The 15857-nt window shown below is 39.5% G+C and overlaps 1 protein-coding gene across 1 annotated transcript in view; it reads left to right on the top strand.

Moving 5' to 3' along the window:
- LOC143387993 (CD44 antigen-like) overlaps positions 1–15857 on the top strand; it is an 81442-nt gene that overhangs the window by 39152 nt on the left and 26433 nt on the right. The window contains 4 exon segments of the mRNA XM_076842044.2: positions 4326–4397; positions 6990–7214; positions 12942–13067; positions 14316–14441. Coding sequence (XP_076698159.2) covers positions 4326–4397; positions 6990–7214; positions 12942–13067; positions 14316–14441 — 549 coding nt within the window.

Genomic DNA, 15857 nt, shown 5'->3' with positions numbered 1-15857 from the left:
AGCCCGAGAAAAATCAAACAATTCTATGTACTATGAGTCTTCAGGTTCTTTTGAGAAGGATCATTTCCATAAATGTCAAATATTTCAATGCCAACAATCAGAAGTCTGACTTCTCAAACTGAGCCTTCTGTTCCACCTGAAAGTTTGAAGCTGCATTAAAGGGAAAGGTGAAGCTTCGAGGTAAACATGACACATCTTCATGAAGTGTCAGTTTTCCTTAAAGGTGAGAAGGGGATGCTAAATTAGCTCTAAAGTGATATCATCTACGGTAGTAGAATATAAAATCTGGATGAAATTTTAAGGGACATTGCAGTCATTGTGGAGTTGCATCAGGGGCTGGAATCAGGCTGTGCCACCCACCCGTTATTGCAGGCCCTTGAAGGATCTGCATGAGAATTCAGAGAGGAAATCTAGAATTTAGGGGAAAGGAAAAAATACAGAGTTGTTAGTATAAACAGAGTATGTGAAGTTGGTGAATTCTGCCAATATAGGTTATTACAACTACAGTATAGGTTACTACAACTATGGAGAGACACTCAAAACAATGAGAAGAAAGCTGTAGAACATTGACTCCTCTCTGTTGCATGGATAGGGGACCCAAAAAGAATTTGATCAAAAGGGGGAAAGTCCAATGAAGGCTAGACAGTATGTAGCCCATGCCTGGAATGTTTAAGGCTATCCTAATGAACACAACCACATGGGGATAAACAGGAGCTCCATGCCCAGCCAACGTGGGGACTGCTTGATCCATCTTGGCATGAGAAGTAAGATAAAGGGACTAGTCAGGTGCAAGGGCTGGCATGGGTCTGCAGACTCCAAGCCTCTGGGCACTGCTTGCTGCTTCTCCTTGCTGTGACCAGGAAATATATTTAGTGAAGTATGTAGTTGTGTTCTCATTTTCTCTTGCCTCTTTTACAAGTCCATGTAGCCTTGTTAAGGTATTGAGACTCTTCATTCAAAAAGGCAAAAGCTCATGCTGTTTTCTGGGTCTGGAATCAAAGCCCTGTAGCCAGAGATGGATGAGGCTTTTCTCCTTGCCTTTAATTTTGCCCATGATGTTGGGTTCATTCTTAAAGCCAGGGTCAATATCATTGATTAACTTTTCTCTCCTTAGAGAGGGGGATGTTAATTCACTTGAAAAACTTTATACTAGAGATGTATTTCATACCCAAATGGCTCTATTAAAGGAGCAAAATTAGAAGTAATGGTTTTCTTTTTCTCTATTTTCCTAATTAACTCAATGTGGTTTTGCTTTTTGCAGTATTGGGGATTGAACCCAGGGCTTGGCTCATGCCAAGGAAACACTCAACCACTGAGCTACATCCACAGCCCAACTGACTCAGTGTTGATAGGCTTCTAAGTTTTAAGAGAATATTTATTTATCAGCTGTCTGTACTCAGTACTGCTTGAGAGAGTGGGGATAGGAAGAACCAGAGGCTGTATTTCTGTCATGTTTCTCTTGGCCCTTTTTATGCAATGGAGCTCAAGTTTCAGAAAACACAGCCAACCAGGAAGCCCACCTTAGTGTCTAACAAATCCCTGGGTTCAGGGACACCTCAGTGGCTAACTCTCCCAGCCAAGCAGAGCTCATTAACCAGAATTAAAAGCTGTCTAATGAGGTCCCATGATCTGACATGGGAGCATGAATATATTAATTGGATATTTGGGTCACCATCCATCGCATTATACTTGCTAGAGTTGATGTTCTTTATCAAAGTTTAAGTGAAATGGAGCATGAAGGGGGTCTATGTGAGCACACGCTGTCACCATTCACAGAATGGTTAGTGTTCTTGACATGCCCCATCCCATTTCAATGTATCTCTTGGAGATTCTCAGTGTGCTCTTCTCATCTGCCATTGTGTCTGAATTGAGGGGAGGATGCTGCATCCCTGGCATAAAACATCCATAATCCAAAACCCATTTCTGGGCACCTGCAGCATATAAATACCAATATCATACCAAAGATGGAACCATTCTCTAGCAGCATCTCCAAGATAAACAGGATGGAAGCCCCACAAATCGCCCAAGTTGGCTACATGATTGTATTTTCAAATAAGAAAATTTTTGAGGATTTTTTTTAATATTGTAAAGAGCTAAAGAAATAGTACTATCTTCCCCTATAACCTTGTGAATTGATCAGGAAAAGGGACAGAAATGTGTTTGTTCTTTTATCTCCATATTTATTTAAATGACTTGGCATAGAAGTGTCAAGCAAATACTGACAAATAATTATTGAACACCTGTACCTGTAATTTCCTTTAACATTTCTTATGGCATGCCATTCAGAGTATATCTACATGCTTCTTGACCTGCTCATATTTGCAAACCATTTGGGGGAGTTACAATCTTTGGTATGCTTCCTGGGAGAATGGACCTTTGGGAAATTATATTGGTGTTTTTTGCCTTTTTTATTAATTGATCAAAAATTTATTAAGTGCTTTTCTGTTCCCATCACACATAACTATTTTGGCGAAGACACTCCTCAGGATGGGAGTGTGGCTCAGTAGTAAAGTACTTACCTAACATGTACGAGACCCTGGGTTCCATCTGCAGTGACGCTCCCCCCACCCCCACACTTACTAGTCATCTTTTGGAGCTTATAAATTGCTATGGGCAGTGGTAGAAGGAGATGGGGTCATGGTAAGATCTACCATGGACTGCCATCAGGTAAAATGAGAGAGATAATTTTAGACAATGGTGAACAAGAAGAATAAATTAAAGCAAGATGATACACATTGGGGTGTGTGGAAGTGACAAAAGGCTGGTTTAGATTAGTTGGTAGGGAATGACCCTACCAAGGAGGTGACCTTTCCCTTTGAAGAATTTGCTAGTTATTTTCACGATGAGACCAAAGATATGGTCAGGTAAAAGATATTCCCTTTTCTTGTGGGAAAAAAGATGTGGGAGGTACTGGGAAGCAACCAACTCCTGTATAGTCCAACTCTTGTTTTGCCTAATGCTGAGTATCCAACAACTTATGGCAAGATACTTACAATGCTTGTGATAGCAGCTCTCCTTGTGACAGCAGTCAGTCTACCTCCATTCCTCCATGCACAAATGCATGCATGCATGCATGCATCCCTCCCTCTCTCCCTTTTACTTCTTGTTTGTCAAGAAGCAACTCCGGAAGAAACCAACCATACAGATATACTGCCATATTACATTTAAGCAAATGCATGTATGCTCAAACACACACACACACACACACACACACACACACACACACACACACACACATTATGAAAACTGTAATGCACAAGTAAATCCAAGCTTCCTTTAACAGCAAAACCAGTTCAAAGCTCTCTGAATTTTTAGGGCCCAATACAAGGTATGGCATGTCTGAGTGGGATGGTGGGTTAGGCTCTCTGCAGCCTGCTTATAGGACTCCAGGGAAGGCATGCAGGCAGAACTTCAATGCCTGTTTTCCAAAGGTTTCAGACAGTGCTGTTCAGGGGGTTTCCCAGCAACATCTGTGGATGATCAGACAGCCCAGAAATCTTGAAGAAGGGTTGGGAAAGGAGAAGATAAATGGAGAACAAAAGAAAAAGAATCCAGGGTTGCCCATGATGAGCTATGCCAAGACAATGTTCATAAGAGTTGTTCTGGGTGCCTATGTCCAAGATGGCCGACCTCAGCTGAGACACAGTCTATACCGATTAGGTACTTAGGAAGACCAGTTAAATTAATGAAGTAATAAAGTACTTAATTAATAAAGTAATTAGTATATTAATAACAATGAATACCATGACTATAAATTAATTGGTTTTAAGATATTTTGATCAGGCATTTTCCTTAGTGACTATTTTAATCTACAGATCAACGTGGTGTTCATGCTAACCGTGTGTCTGCCATGTTTTTCCATCATTTTTATTGGTGCCTGGGATTACAAATAATTTTCTCACGATACTTTGTATGTTTCTTTGTTTTTTAAATTTTTTTTTACAGGATCCTAAATTACTTTTACAGTAGAAAAAAATTAAAAATCTTCTTTAGTGTATATATCACTAGAGAAGGACCCATATCTATCTTGTTGACAATTAAACCCTCAGCCTTCCATAGTGGCTGATACAGAAAACACAGATTTTTTAATAAATAAAATTGTTGGAGAGAGGTAATAAGTATCCAGGACCTTATGAAATTAAACAAAAATGGAAAGTGCACCACAAAGGGCAGAGAACTTTCTAGCAAAATACCAAGTTTCATGAAAAGAAAATTACTTGGGATAAATTTAATAAAAATCCCATCCTTACTAACTTATAGAAATGGAGTCAATTTTGCTAGTGACTTTTTAGAATTTTCATGCTTTTTTCCCCCCCACCTCCCAGCTCCACTCGACGAAGAAGATTGTACATCAGTCACAGACCTGCCCAATTCCTTTGATGGCATAGTTACCATAAGTAAGTCTCTCTCTTCTCATCTTGAGTTTTCTCTTTCTTGGGAAGGGCATCCGGTGTGTTCTCTATGGTTTATATTTGAATAGAATATTAGTCATTTCCCTAGGGCTGGGGAAGGTTGGCTCTGATTCAGGGTTCCTTCCCCTTTTGATTTATTCTGAAGCAGTGTTCCTCAATCTTCAGTCATTTGGAAACCACTTTCACATTCTGGACGCATATCTCTAAATACTACACAGCACTATCACTTTATCTGGTATATTTTTTTTTTATTTTTTTCACCTATTCTCTTCTATTTAAAATATATTTGTATTTATTTATTTAAAAATAAATTTACTTATTGAAAAAGAATAAAAGCTAGATAGCAAATGGAAAACCCACACTACTTGTCATAAATAGAAGATAACCTTAAAAATAAATTTAAACATAAGTAACATTAAATAATATTTTAAAGTTCCTGCTGCTTACACCCGAATCCTTCTCTTATAAAGAAGGATTAAGAAGTGTCAGGGACAGGAGCATTCGGGCTTCAAATGGAAATTTTATGTTTGCTATCGCTTAAGTTTTGAAAGATAAGTATAAAGGGTTAAAACTTCCTGATATGTGTTATGGCATTATTTATACCATGCCCACTCCCAATCATCTTGATTATCTGCAGAATTATGTATATGGGACTTTTAAAAGCAAAAAAAATCTTAAGCAGAACTTTTTAATATCTCAGCCTATTAACCCTGATCATACTGTACCTGGGATTCATTTCTTTGGTAAGTAGCACAGTGTTGAGGAAATCTGCTTTCTGCTTGCTCAGAACCACGGTGCTTGGGCTTGGTGGTAGTAGTGGTGGGTGATGGGCATCTTCCTGGACCATACAAATTCAGTCTCCCCTGTTATGTAAAGAATCTGTCCTTGGCCTGTGCCTAGCTGCAGGAAGGGTGACCTCACACAGAAATAGTACAATGTGAGATGTGTTAGATCAGTTGGGCCAGTTTGACATCTTACTTCCTTAACCACCTGGCTGACAATAGAGGAATGCCTTACTTTTTCTGAGCCTCAATTTTCTCTTATGTATAATCAAATGACATGTAAGAATTGTCATAAAACTTAAGAAATACATTTATTGTGTGCCTGGTCCATGGTAAATGCTCAATAAATGCCTTGATTCGCACAGATCCCTTTCAAAGCCCAGATTTGTACACGTTTGATCAGTGGTATATTTGAATATGTCAAAAGTTTACATGGGGGAAACAACCCCCAAATTTGTATTTTAATGGTTTTTGGAGATAGGGTCTTTGAGAAATAATTAGGATTAGATGGAGGGGGTCAAGAGAAGGAGGCCCCCATGAAGGTGAGGCCTCAATAGTTTTATAAGAACAGGAAGAGAGACCTAAGCTAGCACACTTGCTCTGAATCATTACTGGGTAATACTCTCTGCCATATTAGGATACAAGAAGAAGCCCCTCACAAGATACTGTGACCCATGTTCATATTCATGAACATGGACTTCCTAGCCTCTAGAACTGTGAGTGAAATAATCTTCTATTCTTTACAAATTACCTGTTCTGAAGTATCTTGTTACAGTAACAAAAAATGGCCTTAGATGGTCTCCATATTTCCTCAGATCATCAACAGAGATTATCAAGGAGACTGAGATTTGGGAATTTTTTTTTTCATTTTTGTTTTTTTTCATAGTTCCACTTGAGCAAGCTAGATAGTGGACAAAAGGAAACTTCAGTCTCACTGATGCAATTCAGCAGAAAATAATTTCTGCTAAATGCACATGCGTGTAGTGAGTGGCCCAGACTTGAAGGCAGCAAATATTTTAAGCAAGAACAATGAATAAATTCATCTGAACTTTTCCCCCCTCTAGTCCATTCTAGCCATTTACTTGTTTAAACCAAAGATTTAGATCTCTATGTACATCCGTGTTTCTTAACATCAAGGTAAAATTTCACAGAGGATGGCAGAGCCTCTGTCAATATTTAGACACACTGATTTCCTAGCTTAGAGTGGAGGTTTGCTTCAACTGACAAAATTTGCCCTTTAGAAAGAAAATCTTTTCCTTCATGGGTTTGCAACCATGCCTTCCTTGTGGAGGTCTGCTATTTCAAATCTTTTCTGGAAATGGATGGAGTTAATAACAACACACTTTACACATCCTTCAGAAGGCAGAGTCAGAAACCAGGTAGGGAATTATCATTTATAGAGCATTCATTTATTTTGAATACTGTGCTGAATGCTTTACTCACAATGTCATAAGGCTCGTCATTATTCTATCCAGAAGTTGACATGGCGCTTGCTTTTGAAATGAGGACTTAAGCTCACAATTGTGCCTCATCCAGAGCTACATGAAGCTGAGGGTTCCTGAGAACCTCTTCTTTCTCCTGCTCATTTCCAGGCTGTGTGGGATGGGGTGCAGGGAGAGCAGAGAAGAATGTACTTTCTGGGTGCCACCCCCCATGTCTCCTCACTAGATAGAAAGGTATCCTTCCTACTAAAGAAGAGTTTCAAAGCCACTGTGCTATATGACAATTCAGTCTTTCTTCAAGACTCAAAAAATATCAGCTGTGAAGTTCTCAAAGTGTCCTTCTCTCTCCCAAGCCATTGTCAACTGCGACGGGACCCGCTGCAGCAAGAAAGGCAAATACAGGACGCACGAGGAAGACATCAACCCGAGCCAACCTATGGACGAGGACATGAGCAGCGGCTCCTCCAGCGAAAGGAGCACTTCAGGGGGCTACACCATCTTCCACACCCACCTGCCCACTTCACAGCCGTCCACAGACCAAGAGGACGCTGGGGTCTCTGAGAACAACCCCACCACCAGTAAGGAGAAGGAGCCCTTCTGCTTCCCAGTAGCAATTCCTTGGCCACATGCCTGGGATCTCCTGAGCCACATTCCCTTGAGTTTTGATTTTCTTTTGTCTCAGGCATGGAGGCAGTGGTGACGTCATTGGGGCGGTGGGTGGCCGTGCTGGTCCGTGCTCTATATGCCTCGACCACCACAGCCTGCAATTGTCTGTCTGTCTACAACTATGTGTTTCTTACCTTGGAGTAAGAAGTGCCCCGGGAAGTGTTTTAGAAGACACCCCCACACCACCCATCCTGATGCTCTGATCCCTGGGGATATAGTTAGGGTTCAAACCTGATACAGAAACAATTTTTGGTTTTGCTTCTTTATTCTTCTTACTCACTGTAGATACAATTGTTTCCACAAAGGTGGGAGTGCAGAATACGAATACCATTCCATAGGCTCCTTTATCAACCTAAATGTATATTTTTATATATTGTAATTGGGTTTAAGGAAGAGTTTTATGATCAAATTATATCAGCTTCAGAGTTTAGATGCCAGCCTGCGGGGAAGGTCCTTAATGCTTAGCTGGTGTGTGGTTCGTTCATTACTTAAGACTGTAAGAGAGGACAGATGCAAATGCTGCATTTGGTGGCTCTGGTCTCATGCCACTGGCTGCACTTCTATTGCATGTCCTCCCTCTCCTTTGTCATCTTCCTCTGTCCCCCTGTGGTTTGTTTTCAACAGGTATCCAGATGGGCTCTGCTCCTGTGGGGATTATTCATATTGAAGTAGTGCACCTGGGTCCTGGGTAGATTTCTTAATATGGTGCCGATTTCTCTTTTCCTGGCTTCAGTTCTTGAGGGTTGACACTCCAGCCTCCAGACAGTGTGGCAGAAATATACTTGTTGGTCAATACTCGAGATGAGGTCCTTTCTATCCCTTATCACCCCGAGGCCAGGGAAGTTTTCACATGGCTCTGGTTTAATTGAAGGTTATTTGCTCAATGGCATTTTAAATTTATGTTAGAAACTTGCTGAGAGAGTGATGCAAGTAGGTTTGGGGTTCTGGTAATTCCCGGCAGATTCTTTGAAGCATCTCAAAAAGTGCATCTATTCAAACTGCCCATGTGTTCCTGGGCCTGGGCTCTCTAAAGATGGCACCCCCGTTTTGTTTGTGGTTCCATGGGAAACACTTCTCAGGACAGACATCTGGAAACCATAGTGCCATGGGCTGCCTGCTGCTTCCTGGGTGCCTTGCCTTTATTTTAATATTTTTTTAGCACTGGAGATTGAACCCACGGACACTACACCAACCAAGCTACACCCCCACCTCTTTTAATTTTTTTTTCTTTTGAGACAGGATCTTGTTAAGTTGCTGAGGCTGGCCTTGAACTTGCGATCCTCCTGCTCCAGCTTCTGGAGTAGCTGGGATCACAGGCACATGCCCAGCACCAGGCTGGTTGCCGGCCTTTTAAACATAACTTTGTTGTTAAGGTGCACAGTTCTGTTAGACACTGGCAAATACAATAATTAGGGGTGTCAGCAGGAAGTAGAACAGTTCTAAAGTCTTATTTCCCACCAAAGAAGAAAATCCTGACAAAATACATCTTGTGGGGATGAGATGAGCCCCCCACCCCCTTGAGCTTTAGAAAAGGCAATTATCACATTTTTATTAGCATCTTTTCTAAGTTAGTCAGTCAGCAAATGTGTTTTGAGGACCTACTATGTGCAGTGTCTATTCTAATGCTTGGGATCCAATGGTAAAAACCCTAGAAAGTAATATTGAAAAGAATAAGTTTGAGTGAGATTTTCATTTATTCAACCAAGATTTGGAGTCTGTGCCAGACACTGCTTTGGTTACTGGGGCTCAATGTTAGTCCTTCCTTGATGGATGCAACATGCTAGTTCAGATATTAAGCAAAAGAAAAACATACTTAAGAGAATAATTATGTTTTCCTCCTTACAGAGCACTTAGCTGTTTCTTTTAATAGTTAAGGACAGAAGAGAAAAACTAATTTGTCCATATGGGTGAGTCCAGAGCTAAGTGGAGAATTATTGAAGTGTTCTAGGATTCACTAAGGCCAACGGCAGCTCCAAGAGATTAATCCATGCAAAGAAGGATATCAAAACAAAGACAAGAAAACAGAACAAACACAAGCCGGGTGGAAACTTGAATGCAGCCTGTGGCATACTGGGAAGAGTTAGCAATGCTGAGCTCCTAAGTAGAATCAGATTTTCTGAGTCCAGGAAGGAGATTCCCTGGCCTTATCACGGTTGGACTGAGCTGGGCCATCGCCAGAGGCTGTGTCTGCAGATCCTCCCTAATGCATGCAGGGAGGCAGAGGTCAAGAAGAGGACTGGCTGGGGACATGGAAGCTGCCTGTCTTTGGCTTGACTGCTTCATTCCTTCTTAAGGGTCCTTAGTGGGTGGCAAAGGGAAAGCTAACAAGACCAACCATCAATTTAAAAAAAAAAGACCAACCATTTACATGGCTCTGGACTTCCCCTGGGCTGTTTATCATAATTGTTATTTTTGGAAGAGCCCTCCTGGAGGTGTTAGTTCTGTTCTGAACTAATATGTCCTTTATAGCATGGACCATGTGGTGCCTGTTATAGGAATTTGGCATGTACAACGCCAAAGTTCATAATGAGAAACAATGCAGGAAGAGTCCATAAGTTGTATCACATTTTCACAGGAATGTATGTCTTCATAATCTCAGCTGGTTTATGTATTTGTCCTGATGATTTTTACCTTTCTGTTTTTATTGAGAAACATTTTGGACTCAAGTCCAAGTTGAGAGTCAAGTGAGAGATTTTTAAATTACAAAATGCTACTGTTGTCCTCTTTCTAATTTGAGTAGAGTTCAAAATCTTTAACTTTGACATTTTTGCTTCTTGTCTGGAAACACGGACTGAATTGAATCCAAAGTGACGAGTGGAACTTGAGAAAGTTTGATCTGATTTCAATACTTAGAACACACACCCTTCATGAAATTCTTGCTCAGGTATGAAGTGTGGTCTGAGTTTAATGTGTATGAGTAGAACTTTGAAGTCCCAGTTGTTATTACAAGCTGGGTGTGTTGCTAGATAGATCCAAATGATATATGCAAGCATCTCCAAAGATACTCCAAAGGTGAATGAATGAAAGCAACTTTATGTCATGCTGCATATTGCATGGTCCAGTCACCCAGTCAAGAAAAAAACAAATCTCCTTCCATTGCAGTATTAAGCTGTGGCTTAATTTTTGCTCTAATCATTATTTTAGGAGGTTCAATTGGGAGATTTAGAAGCACTGGATTTGTACCCATACAAATTTGCATTTCTGATGTTGTTCTAAGATGTTGGGAGATGTTAGAATGAAGGGTGGAAATATTAAAAATAAAAATTAAAAAACACACCTCAATATCTCTTCTTTAATCTTCATTCTATAAGAGATACAAATGTTTGACATAGAATGGAGAGCCAACTCTGACAGAGAGAATCTCACTCAACAATGTTTTCATAATCGATCCAGTTACCTCCACTGTGCACTCAAACAGCCGTGCATCAGCTCAGAAGAGAAGTAATTGGATATGGTCCTGGTTTGGTAATTCACAGCCTAAGACTCAGGATCTCACAACAACAGCAGCCACAGGTATATCGCTATGTCTTTTGCTCATCGATAGTCTTGAATGCCAGGTCTTTTAATGATAAGAAAAAGAATATCCATTATCACACCCAAGTGTCCCACTGAGGGTCCCTCAGCATCGCTAGTGAGAGCAGGATCTGCTGCTGTTTCCCTTGTCACAGAAGCCAATAGCTCTGGGGATATGACAAGATCCCCTAAATACCTAATTTGTTCTTTTTATGGCAACAGGTATGTAGAATCAAAATTATTTTTCCTTCAGATGCTTTGATTATGCGATTCATTGAGAAAAATATCTTCTAGGAAAAAAGTCTATTGGAAGATGCACACCTTTATTTCCTGCTGACCCAGTTATCACAGTTAGTAGTAAAAGAGGGAACCATGATTTACACCTGGAAAGGGCAGGCCCTGGACACTTGTTTGGATACTTCAAACCTTTACTGTAAGGTAGAAAATGATGTGGTTCTACATCAGAGTCTAGGTCGCCTACAGGTTCCTGGAGGTTTGCCTATGATTTCTAAATTCCTGCAAAGTATTTTAAAGTGGGAGCTTCAGGGAGAAAGGTTTTGTCTATAACAATGGCAGGGGTTTAGAAGCATATCTCCATTTATTAGCTTTTGCTGATGGAGAATATGATCATATTTCAAAATAAGCAGGCATCCTTTCTGCAAAAGGAAAGAAATAAAAATAGAAAGTTGATACTTCACATTTGCTTTTAAGACAGAATAAACTATATTCTTTACTTCTATAAATAATCACATATGACAACAGTGCTATGTTATGTTATGGTTCTATGTCGCACTGATTAGGATATGTTGGGGTCAGGTGGGAGAGAGATTGCAGCACACTGAAAGGCCATTTTTAAATGTTTACAGTGTTGACCATTGCAGAAAAAAAATAGTGTGAAGGAAAAGGTCTTCTTTGGCTGTGTTTCTTTTGGGATCATTTCTGGGCTTTCTTGAAATCTGAAAAAAGAAATCTCACTTGTCTTTTGTAATTGGGATTTTAATGATGGTTTCAGCCTCTCTGCTTGAACTTGTTCTCAATTTTTTGTTGCCTCTTATCCGATATTCTTTCGTTGCACGTCATGGTGGCAGAAATGTCAGTCTTTGGAAATTTTCAAGTCAAGATTCTTGCTTCTGGTTTTATCAGTGGGTCACTTTGTCTCTTTTCCTGTGTTGCTATACTATTTTCAACTCAAACGGGATTAAAAATGGACTATTCTGCTTTGTGAAATAATAGTGTTGATATAAAATAAATGACTCTGGGCAAGGTTCCCAGGGGATTTGGAGTCTCCATGGAGAAAGTGGAAAGACATCTTCTTTAGTCTCCTACTTTACATGTTCTCTTTTCCTGTGTTTTGGATTCCTGGGATTATATCTGGCAGAAATATCATACCCTAAATTCTTGGAGAATGATATTGGTTAGCCAAGATAGAGTGTATGGAAGATTAAGGGGCTAGGACTCTAAAGACCTGGGGTGTAGAATCATAAATGCTCAGATTTGGAGAGGATCTTAAATAGTCTGGTTCAATCAGCATTTCTAATCATTTAATTACTTACACAACTTTCCTGCCAAGTGATCTTCCTTATCATGGGAAACAAAGCTCTCCTTGACGAAGTTCAATGTTGGATAGTTCAGATTATTCCATTAAATCTAAAGGAAGCTGTAGCATGGGTGTTGGAAGAACACCCATCTCCCTGAAATTCTTACCACTGGTCCTAGTTTGGCATCATGGCAGAGGAGACAAAATTTCCCTCCCCATTTCACATTGTAAACTTTTAGAATTCAGAGCTCTCATGCTCTGAGGTGTCTCTGTTGCTAATTAGCTTTCTGACTTCACACAAGTCGGCAAATTTTTCCAGCACTTTTATTTTTTCATCTTTAAGATGAAGAGCTTGAGCCAGATTATATTCAAGATCCTTCCATTTCTGACATTCTATGAATTCTAGTCTGGGCCTCTGAAAGAAATGGAATTGCTTGGCCTTTTCCCCCTTTCTTTCCACCTTTCCATCTATTGAGTATAGATGATTCTCTTGACTAGGGGAAAAAAATTAGTGAAAGCATACACAATGCTATTTCTTTGGAACTCACAATTCACTTTTCAACAATCCGTTCAGTCATGGTTACCACAGTTTTGATGAGCACTAGTGCTACGGCTCCTGAAACAGCAACCAAGAAGCAAGAGGCCCAGGACTGGCTTTCATGGTTGTTTCAACCATCAGAGTCCAGGAATCATCTTCTTACGACAACAATGTCTGGTAATGAGTTATGGTTATCTTATGCATTTTCTTGACCATCTTTAATGATTTTCATTGCCATATGGGATAATGTTCAAGTCTAAAGTCCATTCTGGTCACACAAATATTTGTGATGATTTTGGAAGGACTATGAGTTCTTAGATCAGTATCTTTGATTACATGGAACTAATATGCAGTTTTCTTTTTTTCTACTCTGTGGGATTTCTAACTCCTCGGAGGAGGATAGTAGAGGAGCTATGAACAGGGTCAGGTTTGTCTTGAGGATAGAACAAAATTATAACTTTGAAAGAATGCTTATGCCTACTCCAAAATTATTGAAGTCATAAAAAGCTTGTAACTTTTTTTATGAGAAAATGAAATAACCTAGCTGAGATAGGAAAATATAGAAAACCTCCATCAATTGCGTTATTGGGGTGGACACTAATGGTATGCAAAGCAAATGGTCATTTCATAAGACAGCCTGAGCCTCATTCAGAATGCAGAAAACCTCTTTTTAATAAAAAAGAGGTCTGCTGCAGTAACCACTGAGAAGCTGAAAGTTTCCATCTATTTTCTATGATTAATTCCAAAAGAAAAGAAGGAAAAGTTCTAAGAATTTAGACTGGAATCCACTTTCATCGTCTCTTCTGGTTGACTAATAAAATGCCAGACATTATTTCTCTGACTTTTTTTTTCCCCTCTCTGTCTGCCAAAGTACTGTTGGGAATTACAGCATTACTTCCATTTGCATTTAGAGAGATACCATAATCTGATGCTAAAGATTAAAAAAAAATAAATTAGAAAATTATGAATGCCACTCTACCATTTTAGAAATGATTGACATGATTTCAAAGTTTTCTTGAAGGTGTCTTGATAAAGCAAATAGGCATATATGAAACCTTTCCACTCTTTTCTTGGAACTCAAACTTTTAAAGAATGTGAATAGTGAGTTATTAAGAACTGCATCTGAAAGCACAGGGGAGTTTTGACTATCCTTTCGATGTTTTTAGTTTGCTGTGTTCTGTTTTTACTTCTTTAGTGGAGCGGTGTCCATATTTATTCTTCCTTAAAGTGAAGGTTCTGATGTAAGGATCATAGCAATTGCTTTGAGATCTATAGATTAGATCCAGATGCAAGTCTGCAAGAACCCTCTCCCTTTCCTCTTGAAATCTTGGGAAATCCATTCCACCTGCTGTGCCTGACTTTCTTCCTCTGTGGAATGGGTTACTTGGCATCCAGCTCCACCACTAATGCAAGTCACCATAACAGGTATGGATTCAAATACCATCTCAACAGGCTGGGAGCCAAATGAAGAGAACGAAGATGAAAGAGACAAACACGTCAGTTTTTCTGGATCAGGCATTGATGATGATGAAGACTTTGTCTCCAGCACCAGTAAGAATGATCAATTCCAGTAGAACCACTTTTGCAAGTTTTACTAATTAACCTAAGTGACACCTGATAGTATTTCTCTTGGAAAACAGTCAATGTAAAAAATGGGTGGACTTATGATGATCCCTTAGTTATATCCCCATATGATTGTGGAGGAGGAAATAAGATGCAATTTCTTTTTTTTTTTAATGACAACCTAAACATATTTGGAGAAGTGAACCAAATGCCTTAGGTTCTTCCTATTTTGTTTATCGGTGAGATTGGCTACTATAGATTCTCTTTGAGTTATCGAGGTTTGTCAGAGAATGACATGTGAAAACAACACAACAAATGCTCATTGTGTACCTGCTCTGCTGGGTGCTGGGAGCACACGGATGAAAAAAGCCCTTGCATTTGAAGAGTGATTAAGAGAGTATTAATTCAAAATTGCCAATGACCCTGAATTGAAGGCTTTTAGAAGGGCCTAGAAAGGCTTAAAACAGGGGAGTGAGAACTCAAGAGTTGTCTTAATCAAAACCTGGTTGAAGTCAAAGGAACAAATCCAGAATTTTAACAAACATGTAAGTAAAAGATGTTGAAAAGAAGGGTAAATATTAGCTCACTTAAACAAGGCAGTGCTAGTTATTTAAAGCAAATAGTGAAACTGCTTAATAGTATACAAATTTGTGACCATTATAAAACTTTTTGAGAACTATGACATGAAATTTTTTTTCAATTGAGTTGAAAAAAAAATATTCTTTTAAAATTAAAATATACCAAGTTTGGTCAAATATTCTGCCAGATGACTGAGTTTCTCACATGAACCTGTAATGACCTATGGTTTTGCTGGACAGAATGAGAATCTTGAAATTAACTCCATATAAGCTTTGCTTTTCCTTAGAGATAAGGCTCTTGGGGTGTTACATGGGCTCTCCCAGGTCACTGAATTTCTGTCTGTCCTGTTGAAACATGAGAGTTTCATCCCCAAATGAATACCACCCAGGGAGGAGGGGATCTAAAAGAATAGCCCAGATTTTGAAAGCACCTGAGCATATGGCAGCCACACAACAAATACTCAAAATGAACTCCATTCTTTATTTTACAGCTTTAAAATATATATTCTTTAGCCTGGACATCTCTACAGAGCTTAGTCTATACTCTTTCTTTTTTAATTTTTTAAAACTGTTTTTTGTAGTTGTAGATGGATACAATACCTTTATATAATTTATTTATCTTTATGTGGTGCTGAGGATCGAACCCAGGGCCTCACACATGCTAAGCAAGCGCTCTACCACTGAGCTACAACCCCAGCCCCTCTATGCTCTTTTTAATACCTTCAGAAAGAAAACCAAGTAACCAAAATCACTGGAGCTTTATGAGTACACTGTCTCCTGGGTTCAGGACGTGGCCCAGTCTTGGGTAGGTCCATCTGTAAAAAAT

Source organism: Callospermophilus lateralis, unplaced genomic scaffold (genome assembly GCF_048772815.1).
Source record: "Callospermophilus lateralis isolate mCalLat2 unplaced genomic scaffold, mCalLat2.hap1 Scaffold_183, whole genome shotgun sequence".
Lineage (NCBI taxonomy): Eukaryota > Metazoa > Chordata > Mammalia > Rodentia > Sciuridae > Callospermophilus > Callospermophilus lateralis.
This window is presented reverse-complemented; position numbering and strand designations above follow the sequence as displayed.